This window comes from Myotis daubentonii, chromosome X (assembly GCF_963259705.1).
Source record: "Myotis daubentonii chromosome X, mMyoDau2.1, whole genome shotgun sequence".
Lineage (NCBI taxonomy): Eukaryota > Metazoa > Chordata > Mammalia > Chiroptera > Vespertilionidae > Myotis > Myotis daubentonii.
Window position 1 is genome coordinate 14,784,163 of NC_081861.1, and position 14,653 is coordinate 14,798,815.

Sequence of the window (14,653 nt, forward strand, 5' to 3'; positions counted from 1 at the left end):
CCACACCTTGAAGTGTCCCCAAGGTTTTGCCAGTGACATAAGTGTCCCCAGTGTGCCCTGTTCCTGTCATCAGCACCTAGAAACCTCATGGTAGGGCTGTCGATTTGGGTTGCATCTAGACTATTTCCTGAGGAGTTGAGGGGATTGTCCTGAAGGAGCTGTGTTCAGGGCAACAAGGGGAGGTGTCCCAGGTACTGCTGGTAATCAAAGTGTGGGTCTTGAGGCAGGATAAGGCTTCCTCCCACCCCAACAAAAACAGGGACCAACTGGCTTAGGCCCTGCTTGTGCAACTGGGTCACTGGGTCATGATATGCAATGTGGTGTGTCTTTTAAAAAAAAATTATTTTAGAGAAGAAGGGAGAGTGAGAGAGGGATAGAAACATCAATGATGAGAGAATCATTGTATCAGCTGCCTTTTGTTCACTCCCTACTGGGGATCAAGCCCGCAACCCAGGCATGAGCACTTGAATGGAATCAAACCCAGAACCCTTTAGTCAGCAGGCTGATGGTCTGTCCACTGAGAAAAACCAGCTAGGGAAGTGGTCGGCAAACTCATTATTCAAAAGAGCCAAATATCAACAGTACAACGATTGAAATTTCTTTTGATAGCCAATTTTTTTAAACTTAAACTATATAGGTAGGTACATTGTTATTAACTTAATTAGGGACTCCTAAGGCTTAGGAAGAGCCACATTCAAGGGGCCAAAGAGCCGCATGTGGCTTGCGAGCCGCAGTTTGCCGACCACTGAGCTAGGGCAATGTGGTGTGTCTTGAAGTCCACCTTGGAGGTCTCTGAGAGATGGTGGACATGGCCTACAGTACTCATTCTCAGTTCAGCAGAAGGGAAAGGTCCCAGGCACTATCTGAGTAAACCTGGGTAGCTCAGGGTAAGGAGGATACCACACTCCAGACAATGGGTGCCCTGAACCCAGTCTGTGCTGCTGTCAGCCCTGGGAAAGGCCTGGCATGGGTCTGCAGAGGTGGTTCTTCCTCATGTTTGTCTGAGGGCACTCGGGAAGGACAGGGCCTTGGTCAGAGGGAATGGCTTCAGTTCATGCAAAGAGGAGCTGAGGTTGTGGAAGGGTCATAAAGGTGTGAATGCTTTCTTGTGGGAAACTGCAGCTATGTGCTCCCTGAGAAATGAAGAGAGCCCTCAGCATCAGAGAGTGTCCTGTCCTCAGTATCCAGATTCCCCAGGCAGGGGTACCTGGGTGTGACATGCTCTCCCTTTCCCATGCCTGCTCCTCCTGAGCTTTTCTCACTGAGGACAGTTGTTCAGGGTGAAATTGGGTCAGCTGGATTCAGATCCAGGCCAGGCCAGGAAGAAAGGCAAGTATCCCCAGGCCAGACTAAGGGAACTCTGCACCAGGACTAGATGGGCCAGGCCCTGGTGTCAGTTGTGTGGGAATCTGGGTAGGGGTGGAGGCAGATGGAGCTCCTGTTCACTTTTGTCTCAGAGCTATCAGCAAGGTGAGGACCTTGGTGTGAGACCACACGTCCTATCATCCACCGGAACCACATTTTGTCAACAGAGAGACGAGTCCCAGATCCTGCCAGGAATCAAGGTGAGCACTGAGGGGAAGCAGAGCACATGGGAAGCCAGACCTACCCTGCCTCCTCTGTCAGCAATGGGGAAACTCAGAATGGTACCTGGATTACCTCAGCTCACTTCCTACTCCTGTACCTCAGGGAGGTGAAGCCTAAGCCTAAGTAGATTGCGCTCAGTCAGCAGAGAGAGTGGTCTGAAACCCTGCAGTGCGTCATGGTGAGAAGTGATCAGAGCCTTAACCCAGGATAGATGGACCCAAATCTTCAGGCGCCCCTTCTTGATCGTCTGGGAGAGGGACCACATGTGGGGCCCCCTCAGTTTCTTCACTGAAGTGTCAGGTGTGTGTTGTCTTGTTCTGAGAGTTTGACCTCAGGCCAGTAGAAGGCAGTGAGGGGCCAGGCCCTGGCAAGGGAAAGGTGAGGATCCTACATTTGCAAGGAGGAACCTCCCACCCACAACAGAGGGGACCTCACAGAGTCCCATTGCCCTTCCTCTCAGCTCTACAGTTCCAGGGCTGTGCTTGTCATGTGCATGCTGAAGTGCCCCTTCATACCCTCTGCCAGGGCCTCTGGGTTTCAGGATGTGAAGGCCTTGGTGTACACTACATATTCTCAGGTCTCAGAGTAGCAGAAGGCCATCAGTGCCAGGAGTTAAAGTGAGGTGCTCACCAGTATGTCCTCAGGGGCTCCCCAACCCAGGTCAGATATCACCACACCCCACCATTAACTACATAATCTTGGCCTGTGCCTTCTGTACCCTGAGCATTCATGTCACTTCTGACTTCAGGTTGTTACTGGACAGGCTAATCAGGAGTGATCTCTGTGAGGCCTGTGAGCACACCTAAAGCGGAGACCCATAAGTCACTTTTGTCAGAACTGCCTAGGGTGCTTTTCTCTGCTGAGGCCCCTCACACTCTCCCTCTCCCCCAGCCACATGGGTCCTCATTGTCCACCTTCTATCCACACTCGGTCACTTTCCCAGCATGAGTCATCATGCCTGGTCATCATATGAGTGAGCCCTGCAAGCCTGAGGAAGACCATCAGGACTGAAGGGAGAATCAGAACATGGTGGAGGTGCAGCTGTTCTGGGCTATGCAGGAGGAGAAGGGGTAGGGGAGGGGGAGGGAGGAGGAGGAGTCGGCCCTCTCTCTCTGCTCCTCTCTATCTTCCTCCCACTCAGTCCTGCTTTTAGACAGCCTAGAGGAGGTGTCTGCTGCTGAGACATCAATCCTCCCCAGAGTCCTCAGGGTGCCTTCCCCTCCGCCATGCCATGGCAGCCTTTTCAGGGAGCCAATCTGAAGATGGGAGGTCCAGCAGCCAAGATGAGGAGGGTCCAAACACTGAGGGGGAGCCCTGAAGATGATGCCGATTCCTTGCTCCACAAAGCACTGCATTTGAAGACGATGGAAATGGTGGAGTTCCTGCTTCTGAAGTATCGTGAAAAGGAGCCAGTCACAAAGGCAGAAATGCTGAGTAGTGTCATCAAAGAGCTCCAGGATCACTTCCCTGAGATCTTCAGCAATGCCGCTGAGTTCATGCAGGTGGTCTTTGGCATTGATGTGAAGGAAGTGGACCACAGTACCCACATCTATCTCCTGGTCACTACCTTGGGGCTCACCTATGATGGGATGGTTAGCGATGGGCACAGATATCCCAACACTGGTCTCCTGGTCACAGTTCTGAGAGTGATTGCTGTGCACGATGATTGTGCCCCTGAGGAGAAAGTCTGGGATGCACTGAATATTTTAGGGGTGCATGATGGGAAGGAGCATTGGCTCTATGGGGAGCCCAGGGAGCTCCTCACCAAAGTTTGGGTGCAGAAACAGTACCTGGTGTACCACCAGGTGCCCAATAGTTATCCTGCACGCTATGAGTTCCTGTGGGGTCTCAGGGCCCACGCTGAGACCACCATATCGAAAGCCCTCGAGTTTATGTTCAGTGGTAATGACAGGGATCCCCGTTCCCTCCCATCCCTGCCTGAAGGGCCTGAGTGCAATGAGGACCACTATGCCTGAGCCAGAGTTGCATCCAGGCAAATTTCAGGCCCATATGCATCAGTTTTTTTTTTTCATCCTTTTTTCTGGGCATCAAATGAGGCCCATTTTCCACTCTGTGTTTGAGGAAAGAGCAGACAATATTCTACATAGTGAGGCCCAGGGCGAGTTGGGGGAACAAGGGCTGTAGCATCTTTGAGTTCCTATAATGATTGAGAAATTTATCCTTGATTGCTTTGGGAATTGTTTAAGGGAACTTTCCAATGTTTCTTTTCATAGAATGTTTCATAGGCTTTAGCATTTAAGTTTGTGAATGACATCGGGCACATATGTATTTGTACTTGTCTAATTCAAGCGTAAGAGATTTGTTACTGTGTTACACAAACTGGGATATTTCCCATCCTAGTTTTAGATCCCAAACTACATAACATGTCTTTAGAGCAGTATTTTCTTGGAAACGTGAAAGAAAACAGCAGTACAATTGATGGAGTCAAGAAATAGAAAAATAAAAGCAAAAGGTTGTTAATTCTTGCTTCTTATCCCTTCTCCTCTGTCTTTCTCGGAAGTAAACTATATAAGGATCCTTGTATTTGCTTGCTTCAGTCAAGGAAGTGGATGGATTTCATCTGAATAAAGACAACCTCTCCTCCATGGTTCATTTAATCCCCAGACAGTCACAGAGCCTATGTCTTCTGGAAGGCCCTGTGTTAGTAGTGGGGACACCAACATAAGCAGGGCACACCCACCCACAGGATGATAGTGTAGTAGCCCAAGTCACATAAGGAAGGTGGTGAGGTGTCCCCTAAATCCTACAGAACAAGTAACAGAACCCCTTCTGTTAGCCTCCAGGAGACAGCAGTCAAATGTGCATGGCCTAAGCCAGGGTATTTGGAGCTTTAGGAATCTGTGATTCCTTCTGGGGAGGTTGATTGTAAGGAAACTGGGGGTGGCAGTGGCACATTGTGTGTCTTGGATGTGAGAGAAAAGTCTGAAATGGAAAATTGTCCTAACAAGTTCCTATTGAATCATGAATAAACCAGAGGGAAATCTCCACCTGGTTAGGAAGGGTGGTTCCTGCACACAGTCTCAGTGTCATTGGACAGTAAGAGCACTAGGTGTGTTATACACATCATCTGCACAGATTTCTACAGAATTACAGATACGGGACCATGAGTAACATGATGGCTTGGGAGAGCCACAATCCACAGCATAATTAGGTTTGAATGATAATAATCTTGAGTGTGATCTGGCCAATCATTATCAAGGGATAGATTTTGGGTGGGGGTGAAATGAATGAAAACATTTGTTTGGATAAAAGAGCAGCTTGGACGGAGGGAAAGAGTTGTTCCTAGACTCTCTTTCTAGAAGCTTTGTGTTGTGTCCAGCTGGGAAGGCTCCACACACATGAATTTGAGCATACACCCATGAATTGGGAAAATTTGCTGAGTTTTATTCGTGGAACATCCTGTTTGGCCGATTGTGTGTTCTATGCCCTACTGGGCTGCATATTCTCTAACATGACCTTGATAACAAGTAATCCCAGTGCCAACAGAGAGAGTGGAAGTATCTGGGATAAAAATGATATCTATAATAATAAAAGCATAATATGCAAATCGACCGAACAACTGAACAGCAGAACGACCATCCTGATGACCTTCCAGATGATCATACTATGACATGCACTGGCACCAGCCAGCCAAGGTGGGTGTGATGCAATTGGTTGGGGGGTCCCTGCCATCGCCCCAGGATCATCCTGCAGACGGAGGCCCAGGCCAGCCAAGTGATTGCACCCCATGCCTGTCGCCAGCAGAGAGAGGTGATGGGTGGTGGTGGGGGGGCAGCGCCGCACAGATTGCAAGCAGTGGCAGAGGCAGGGGCTGGGCCAGCTGCCAGCAGCCTGGGGAAGGAAAGCCCGATAGGCCCTGGTCACAGGCCAGGCCTAGGGACCCTACTGGAGGGGTCCCGGATTGAGAGAGGGTGCAGACTGGGCTGAAGGAACTCCCCCTCTGCCATGTATGAATTTTGTGCAGCCGGCCTCTAGTTTGAAATAATTGCCATTCATCACATTCCAATTGACACCAGGCCCTGTATGAGATGCTTTACAAACAATCCACACATTCCTGCAGTCTTGCAAGACAGGAAATAATAAAATCACTTCACACATGAAGAACCTGATGCTCATTGGGCCTGATATTTTCCCAGGATCACATGACTAGTAAGTGGCAGGATAGAGACTCCATCCCTTGCCAAATTCATCTAGAGTCCATAATATTTCCACCCTCCCCAGTCCATGGCCCACCTTCTACCCCATAATTCATTTCTCAGTACAATGAATGAACTCTTTCAGATGACAAGTAGTAGGACTCTGAGGCCCAGGCAGTAAGAGCAGGCCTAAGGAAGGAAGGTGACATTGAGAATCAAGCATAATTTGGGAGCTGTCTGAGGTTTGTTGAGATCTGACTCTTCCTGGTGCCAGCATTTCTGTGTAGTCCCAGCATTTTCCCCCATGACGACAGCCTTCCCTTGGGTGCTCTCCTGTCCATCCCTGGATTATGGTCTGCTGACCTGCTCATCACTGCTGCCTCCTCTGAAGGCTCACAGAATCTCCTGGCCTCATCCTGACATAGAAGCTACTTACTCCCTGCTGAAGTCCCTTGCTCATCCTCCACCCTGTCTGAGAGTAACAGCCCTTTATTTAATTTCTATGAAGATATAACTGTGAATAGCAATTTACTTCTTAAATTTCTTAGTTTTATTGTTGACACTAATACAGAGATCCCTTATTTCCCTTCCTTTGCTCCTTTCCACCCAGCATCCATGCCCCCCCTTCCATCTGGCCATCAACATATTGTTCTCTTTGTCCATGGATTCTGTTGGCTAATCCCTTCACTTCTTCCCTCACCTATGACAGCTCTCATATTGTTCCATGTCTTCATGCCTATGTTTCTATTTTGTTCATCACTTTATGTTGTTCATTAGTTTCCACATATAAGTGAAATCATATTGTAATTGCCTTTCGCTGACTGCCTCATTTCACTGAGCATAATAGACTCCAGATCCATCTATGCTGTCTGAAAAGGTAAGATTTCCTTCTTTTTGACCACTACCTTGTATTCTGTTGTGTAAATTTACCACTATTTTTTTTTATCCACTTTTCTACTGATGGACACTTTGGCTTTTCCCAGAACTTAGCTATTGTAAATAATGCTGCTATGCCTAAGCAGGTGAATGGATTAGAAAACTGTGGAACATCTACACAATGAAATACTATACTGCTGTAAAAAAGAAGGAATTCTTACCATTTGTAACAGCATGGATGGACCTGGAGAGCATTATGCTAAGTGAAATAAGCCAGTCAATGAAAGAAAAATACCACATGATCGCACTCATTTATGGATAATAAAGACCATTATAAACTGATGAACAAAAATAGATACAGAGGCAGAACAGCATCAAACAGACTGTCAAACTACATTGGGAAGGCTGGAGAGGGTTGAGAGGGGATGGTGGTGGTGGTGGTAATAAATCAACCGAAGGACTTGTATGCATGCATATATGCATAACCAATGGACAGAAGACACTGGGGGGTAGGGGAGGCTGGGCGAAGGTCAAGGGGGGAAAAAAGGAGACATATGTAATATTCTTTGTAATACTTTAAGAAATAAAACAAAATTTTAAAAAATAACACGGCTATGAACACAGGAGTGCATAAAATCTTTCTGATTGGTGGTTCAGGCTTCTTAGGATATATTTCTAGAAGTGGGGTCACTGGGTCAAATGGCTGTTCCATTTTTAATTTTTTGAGGAATGTCCACACTGTTTTCCATAGTAGTTGTATCAGTCTGTATTCCTACCAACATTGTATAAGGGTTCCTTTTTCTACACATCCTCACCAGCACTTGTTGTTTAATTTATTCAAGGTGGTCATTCTGACAGGATGTGAGGTGTTACCTCATTGTTATTTTAATTTGCATCTCTCCAATGATTAGTGACATTGAGCATTTTTTTCATATGTCTTTGGCCATTCGTATGTCCTCTTTGGAGAAGTGTCCTTTGCTGTGTAGAATATTTTAGTTTGTTGGATCCCCATTTGTTTATTTGTTTAATCTTTCCTTTATGTATCTTGCCCTTGGTTATGTATTTGGGAAAATTCTGCTACATGACATGTCTGATATTTTGCTACCTGCTTTTTCTTCTAGAATTTTTACGGCTTCACGACTTACATTTATATCTTTTATCCATTTTGAGTTTATTGTTGTGTATGGTTAAGTTGGTGGCCTACCTCCATTTTTTTTGTTTTTGTTTTGCCTGTACCTGCCCAATATTCCCAACACCATTTATTGAAGAGATTGTCTTTAGTTCATTGTATGCTCTTGCCCCAATGTCAAATACTCATTGAGCATAATCGTTTGGGTTGATTTCTGGGTTCTCTGTTCTGTTCCATTGATCTATATACCCGTTTTTATGCCTTTATAAGGCTGTTTTGATTCAGTGGCTTTGTAGTATAACTTGATATCTGTTATTGTGATCCCTTGAACTTGGTTCTTTTATCTCAAGATTGTTGTAGCTATTCAGGCTCTTTTTTGCTTCCATATAAAGTTTTGGTGATAATGTATTCCTTTAGCCTTTTTTTGGGTAGGAAACTATTTCCCCCTTCAATTTTAAATCATAGCCTTGCTAGATAGAGTAGACTTGGGCTCAGGTCCTTGTTTTTCATTACTTTGAATCCTTCATGCCAATCCCTTCCACCCTAAAGTGTTTCTATTGAGAAATCAGCTGACATTCTAATGGGTATTCCCTTGTAGGTAACTTTCTGTCTCTCTCTTGCTGCCTTTAAGATTCCTTCTTTGTCTTTAATGTTTATCATTTTGATTGTGATGTGCCTTGGAATGGGTCTCTTTGGGTTTAACTTGATTGGAACTCTCTGCGCTTCCTGAATTTGTGTGACTTTTTTCTTCGCAAGGTTAGGGGGGTTTTCTATCATTATTTCTTTAAACAGGTTCCTTACTCCTTGCTCAGTTTCTTCTCCTTCTAGTACTGCCATGATGTGGAAATCATTATGTTTCATGTCCCAAATTTCCGTTAAACTGTCCTGTTTTTAAATTGTTTTTTCTTGCCCTAACCGGTTTGGCTCAGTGGATAGAGTATCTGCCTGCGGACTCAAGGGTCCCCGGTTCGATTCTGGTCAAGGGCATGTACCTTGGTTGCGGGCACATCCCCAGTAGGGTGTATGCAGGAGGCAGCTGATCGATGTTTCTCTCTCATCGATGTTTCTATAAAAAAATCAATAAAATATATTAAATTGTTTTTTCTTTATGCTGCTTTAATTGGATGTTTTTTCTACCTTGTCTTCCAAGTCACTGATTCAATCTTCTACCTCATTTAATCTAATTTTGATTACTTCCAGTGTATTCATTTTTTGAAATATATTTTTATTGATTTCAGAGAAGAATGGAGAGAGGGAAAGAGATAGAAACATCAATGGTGACAAGAATCATTGATCGCTTCCTCTTGCATGCCCTCTACTGGGGATTGAGCCCACAACCTTGGCATGTGCCATGACCAGAAATCAAACAGTGACCTCCTGGTACATAGGTTGACACTCAACCACTGAGCCATGATGGTCAAGCTCAGTGTATTCTTAATGTCATATATGTTATTCTTCATTTCCAACTGATTATTATTTATGATTTATATTTCTTATTTCATGTTGCTGTGGTTCCCACTAAGTTTCTTGAAATTTCCATGAAGATCCTTGAGCACTTTTATAACTATTACTTTGAATTCTATGTCTGATAACTTGCTTGCCTCCATTTCAGCTAGCTGTCTTTCTGGAGTTTCCTCCTTTTCTTTCATTTGGGGGTTATTTCTTTGTCTCCTGGTTTTGGGCATCCCTTTGTATTTGTTTCTATGTATTAGAGCATTTTGTTATGCCTCTCAGTATTGCTGTGTTTGCCTTATGTAGTAAGCGCTTTGTGGGACCCAGTGGGGCAGTCTTTTAGATCTCTTGAGCTAGGTGCTCTATGAATGATCCTTGTGTGTGTTCCATGGGCTCTCTATTATAATTGGATCTTGTATGTCATAGTCCTATTCATGAGAGGAATCTCCTCTCAGGCTGGCAGACTGTGAGGCTCAACCCCGACCTCATCATGCAAGCTGTTGTGTAGGTGCTGGCAGAATAAAACAAAATGCAACAAAACAAAACAGGAAAGAAAACAAAAACAAACACAAGACCCCTGCAACAACAAGAGCAACCACAAAAGAAAAAAGAGTATTAGGTATGAAAAAATACAATAATAGAAGAAAAGAAAACATGAGGATAAAAAAGGGAAGAAAAGGGAATATGAAAGGGAAGAGATGAAAGTAAGAATATAAGAAGAAAAGGGGAAGGAAATTTTATAAAATAAAAGAGGAAGAAAACAATTACAAAAAGGAAAGTAGAGGAGAAAGCACGTAGTCAAAAATAATAAAAGGAAAATGAAGAGAACACAGGAGAAAGAAAAAAAATGGATAAGAAAAGGGAAGGGCAAAAGTAGGTCTATGAGAGAAAAAAGAGAGACTTAAATAATAACTCAATAAAGAAGAAAGATAAGGAAATACAGGGGGTAGTAAGGCAGCATTTGTCTCTAAGTAGAGTTTAGTGCCTCTTGGGAGCTCCCTTTGGATCCTGCTCTTCTGATGACTGAAGCTGACTGTTTTGTCTGTACTTCTGGACTTGCCAGGAGGTATTTAGCTGCTAACCACTGTTAGAAACTGTCCTCCTTTGCCTCTCATCAACCTGTTTGAAACTTCAAGTAATCCACAGTTTGTGTCTTTCCCCACAGGACTTGGCTGCATGAGGAAGGGGCAAAGCTGCTCTCTAAGGCAGGCTTGTTAGCAGCACAGGGCCCAGTAATAGGTCAGGAAACTTCCCCAGGATCCACAGGCTCCTCCTCTGACTGCCTTCAAATGCCAGCCAGCTATCAATCTACATCACTCAAAAGTCTGTTTCTGAAAGGCTGTTAGGGTGAGTCAGGAGTCTAGACATCTGGGTCTCCTGTGATGGGGAGGCACCATTCAGATTTCAGGGAAAGTGATGATTGTGTTTCCTTGTCCCAAAGCTACTACTCTGAAAGTGATCCAGAATATTTCCCTGCCCTCGGCTGGGCAGAGATCATCATGTGCAGTCCAGTGGGATTAGCTGGAAACCTAGAGTTTCTCCCATGAAGGGGAAGCACCAGTCAGTTTCCTGGATTAGCAGGGTGGTTGGCTCCACCCACATGACACTGACTGATGCTTCTGAGACTGCACAAACCTGAAGGCTTGGCCTCTGCTGCTGTCTCCTCTGCATAGTTCAAGATGGAGGGTGTGGCAGGCAGGGCTCCTGAGGGTGGGGTGGGATGCATCCTTTGGGTGGTGTTTTTTTAATTTTTTTCTGAGCTGTGGCTACTGGAAGGGACCAGCTTTTCTCAGGAAAAATGGCCACCTCTTTTCTGTGTTTCCCCCAGCCTTTCCTCAGGCACCTTCAGTCCACAACACCCTACCTCCACTGAAGCCTCAGGTGATTAGCTGAAAACAAAAATCAAGTCCTCTGGATTTTTAAAAGAAAACAGACAAAGAAAAATTGTAGCTTTAACTTCCTTGGCTTTCAGACTCCCTGGCAACAAGAAGTCCTGCTGCCTTTCTCAGCTGGATCTTACCTGGGCCACTGGTCTCAGTTCTGGTGCTTTACGATGAGCATAGCCTGGATTCTGGGCCTTGATCTCCTCAGGGAACTAACCCTCCTGTAGCCAAGAGATTCCTCTTGACTCTTGATCTGTCACCCATGAGAGTTGGTAAGGTGGTCTCTGGACCTTCCTACCAGTCTCCAGGTGTTTTTTGTCCTTCCTCGAAATATGTCACATCCTCAGCTGGACCTCAGTTGGTAATTCTGGTGAATGCTCACCAATTTAGTTGTATTTCCATTCTTGCCCTGGATGGAGGTGCAGGAGAGGTCTGCCTATTCAGATGCTGTATTCTCCCTCTCCCAAGACCACTTATTGAAGAGACTGTCTTTACCCCATTGCAGACTCTTGCCTCCTTTGTCAAATATAAATTCACAATATAGGCATGGATTGATCCCTGGGCTCTATTTTGTTCCATTGATCCATATGTCTGCTCTTATACCAGCACCTGGCTATTTTGATTATAATAGCTTTATACTATAGTTTGATATCAGTTACTGTGATTCCTCCAACTTTGCTCTACTTTCTCAAAAGGTACTGAGCATGGGGCCTAATAAACACTGTGTGATTGGCGGGCATGGGACCCAGGATTGAAATTCTGGAACTGAGCAGTCTCAGCCAAGGGACGTCAGTTCCATAATACCTTCTTTCAACTCCACTGAAGTCAGTAGTGTGAATATTTCATATCAGAGGACAAGATGAGCCGGGTTCTCTAGATTCTTCACCACAGTAGAAATCCAGTGGCTCTTGAATCAGACAGCATGAGCTAATGTCCCTCCAGAAACCTTGCGACTCTAGAGTGCCAAAAATATATCAAAATGAACACCTTTTCTCCAAAAAATGCCAGACTCTGGTTTCCAGAGCCTTCTCTCCAATTTCCATCCCATAAAATGGGAAAATCCATTTAAATAAGTAATCAGCAGAGTCATGAGCTAGCAAAGGCCACAAAGACTTTAAAGAACTCACTGAAGACAGATTAAAAATGGTGGCAGAGTACATGGATGTTACATGGACATGCTCTCAGGAACAAAGTGGAATTACAATTAAAATACAGAAAAATATCCTGAATGATCAATGGAAGACTCACAGGAGAGAACCCTGATACCTGAGGACTGAAAGTGGAGACTGCATAGAGACCGGTAGGAAGTACGGAGGCATGAGAGAAAGGAAAAGTGTTACCTACAAAGGAGTTTCCATAAAGCTGACACCTGATTTCTCATCAGAAATTCTACAGGCCAGAAGGGAATGGCAATGAAGTACTCAAGGAAATGGAAAGCAAAGATCTGAGAAAAAGATTACTATAGTCAGCAAGGCTATCATTAAAAACAGATGGTCAAATAAAGAATTTTCCAGAAAAAAACAAGGGCTAAAATAGTACATCACCACCAAGCCAGCATTATAAGAAATGCTAAAGGGATTGCTGTCATGAGAAGAAGAAACAGAGAGAGAAACCTAGGCATACAGAATTAAAATGGCAATAAATAAGTACTTATCCTATATAATAATAGACAAACATGGTAATTGACCATACCTTCACTATGCCTCCCATTGGATAATCAGGGCGATATGCAAATTAACCGCCAACAAAGATGGCGGCTAATTTGCATACTGGAGGCAGGGCGGGACAGCGTGAGCTGCCAGCGCGAGCCACCATCCAGGCCCCTGTGTGTGACCCCAGAAGCCGCCTGCCTGCCATCTGTGATCGGATCTGATCCCGGGCCGCCGGCCGGCCCCAGAAACCCAGAAGCCACCTGCCTGCTACCTCGGATCAGATCTGATCCCAGGCCGGAGGCCGGCCCTGGAAGCCGCCTGCCTGCCGCCTGTGATCAGATCTGATCCCAGGCTGCAGTCTTGCCCCAGAAGCCCCAGAAGCTGCCTGCCTGCCATCCGTGATCGGATCTGATCCCGGGCCGCAGGCTGGCCCCAGCAGCCCCAGAAGCCGCCTGATATGGCAGTAACTCTATCAGTAAGCACTCTGAGAGTCAGTGGCATACATGCACCAATTAAAGGACAGATTATGAGGGTGAATCAAAAACAAAACCCACTTTAAATATAAAGACACATATAGATTAAAAGTAAATGAATTAAGCTGCAGCCTGTTTTTGCTCAGTGGATAGAGCATTATCCCATAGACTGAAGGGTCCCAGGTTTGATTCCAGTCAAGGGCATGTACCTCAGTTGCTGTCTTGATCCCCAGTCCCTATCAGAGCATGTGCAGGAGGCAACCAATCAATGTGTCTCTCCCTTTCCCTTCACTCTTTCTAAAATTCAATAGAAAAATATCCTTGGGTGAAGATTAACAAAAACAAAGTAAATGGATTAAGTAACATTAAAGAGATTATAAGAAAAATATATTCCAAATTTTATTAGTTGTATAATGGTTATGTTTAAATTATTAACACTTAAGAAATTGGGTGAAGGGTACATATAATATGCTGTAGTATTTTATAGTTTTTTTAACATGAGGTTATTTCAAATTAAAATATTAAAAAATTAAAAAAATTAATAAAATATTCATTGAAATATATCTGCATTACATGAAAAATCTCCTAATTGCTTCTAGCAAATTTATTAAATTGTGCTAAAATTTACAAGTGTTCAATTAAAAATATCTTAATTCTAAATGATATAATAGAAAATATATAATAGTGCAGTTATAAGCACTTATCTGAAAATAAAAATTTAAAGAAGTGAATTTAAAGAAGGGATTAGCCAAAGAAAATATATGCACAACCCATGGACACAGACAACAGTATGATGATGGCCAGAGAGAAGTGGGGGGCAAGCGCTGGGCAGAAGGGGCAAAAGGGGGGAAATAGGGACATCCTATATAATAATAATAAAAGGCTAATATGCAAATTAACTGAATGGCAGAACAATTGGTTGCCATGATGCGCACTGGCCATCAGGGGGCAGATGCTTAATGCAGGAGCTGCCCCCTGGTGGTCAGTGCACTTCCATATGGGGAGTGCCACTCAGCCAGAAGCTGGCTCATGGCTAGACAGTGCAGAGGTAGTAGCAGGAGCCTCTCCCACCTCCGTGGCAGCACTAAGAATGTCCAACTAACAGTTTAGACCCGATCCCTTGGGGGCCTAAGCCTTTATTCGGACATCCCCCGAGGGCTTTCTGGATGCCAGAAGGATGTCTGACTGCAAGCTTAGGCCTGATCCCCCGGGGAGTGGGCCTAAGTCGACAGGTGGACATCCCCCAAGGGGTCCTGGACTGCAAATGGGCACAGGCTGGGCTGAGGGATCCTCCACCTCGAGTGCACAAGTTTTTGTGCACTGGGCCTCTAGTCAATAATAACCCTTAATGTAAATGGATTAAATGCTCCAGTCAAAAGTCATAGGGTAGCTGAATGGATTTAAAACCTGACCCAATTATATTCTGTCTACAAGAGACCCACCT

The 14,653-nt window shown here is 44.8% G+C and overlaps 2 protein-coding genes across 5 annotated transcripts in view; one reads left to right on the forward strand and one right to left on the reverse strand.

The window, feature by feature from the left end:
• LOC132223283 (melanoma-associated antigen 10-like) overlaps window positions 1-14,653 on the reverse strand; it is a 44,807-nt gene that overhangs the window by 14,086 nt on the left and 16,068 nt on the right. The gene's annotated exons all lie outside the window — the stretch shown is intronic.
• Window positions 2,814-3,626, forward strand: LOC132223399 (melanoma-associated antigen 9-like). The gene has a single exon (XM_059678622.1). The coding sequence runs from the start codon at window positions 2,814-2,816 to the stop codon at window positions 3,561-3,563; it is 750 nt and encodes a 249-aa protein (XP_059534605.1). The 3' UTR covers window positions 3,564-3,626.

Excerpts from the sequence above, each read along its gene's own strand:
- LOC132223399 (XM_059678622.1), top strand. The coding sequence starts at position 2,814 with ATGCCATGGCAGCCTTTTCAGGGAGCCAATCTGAAGATGGGAGGTCCA.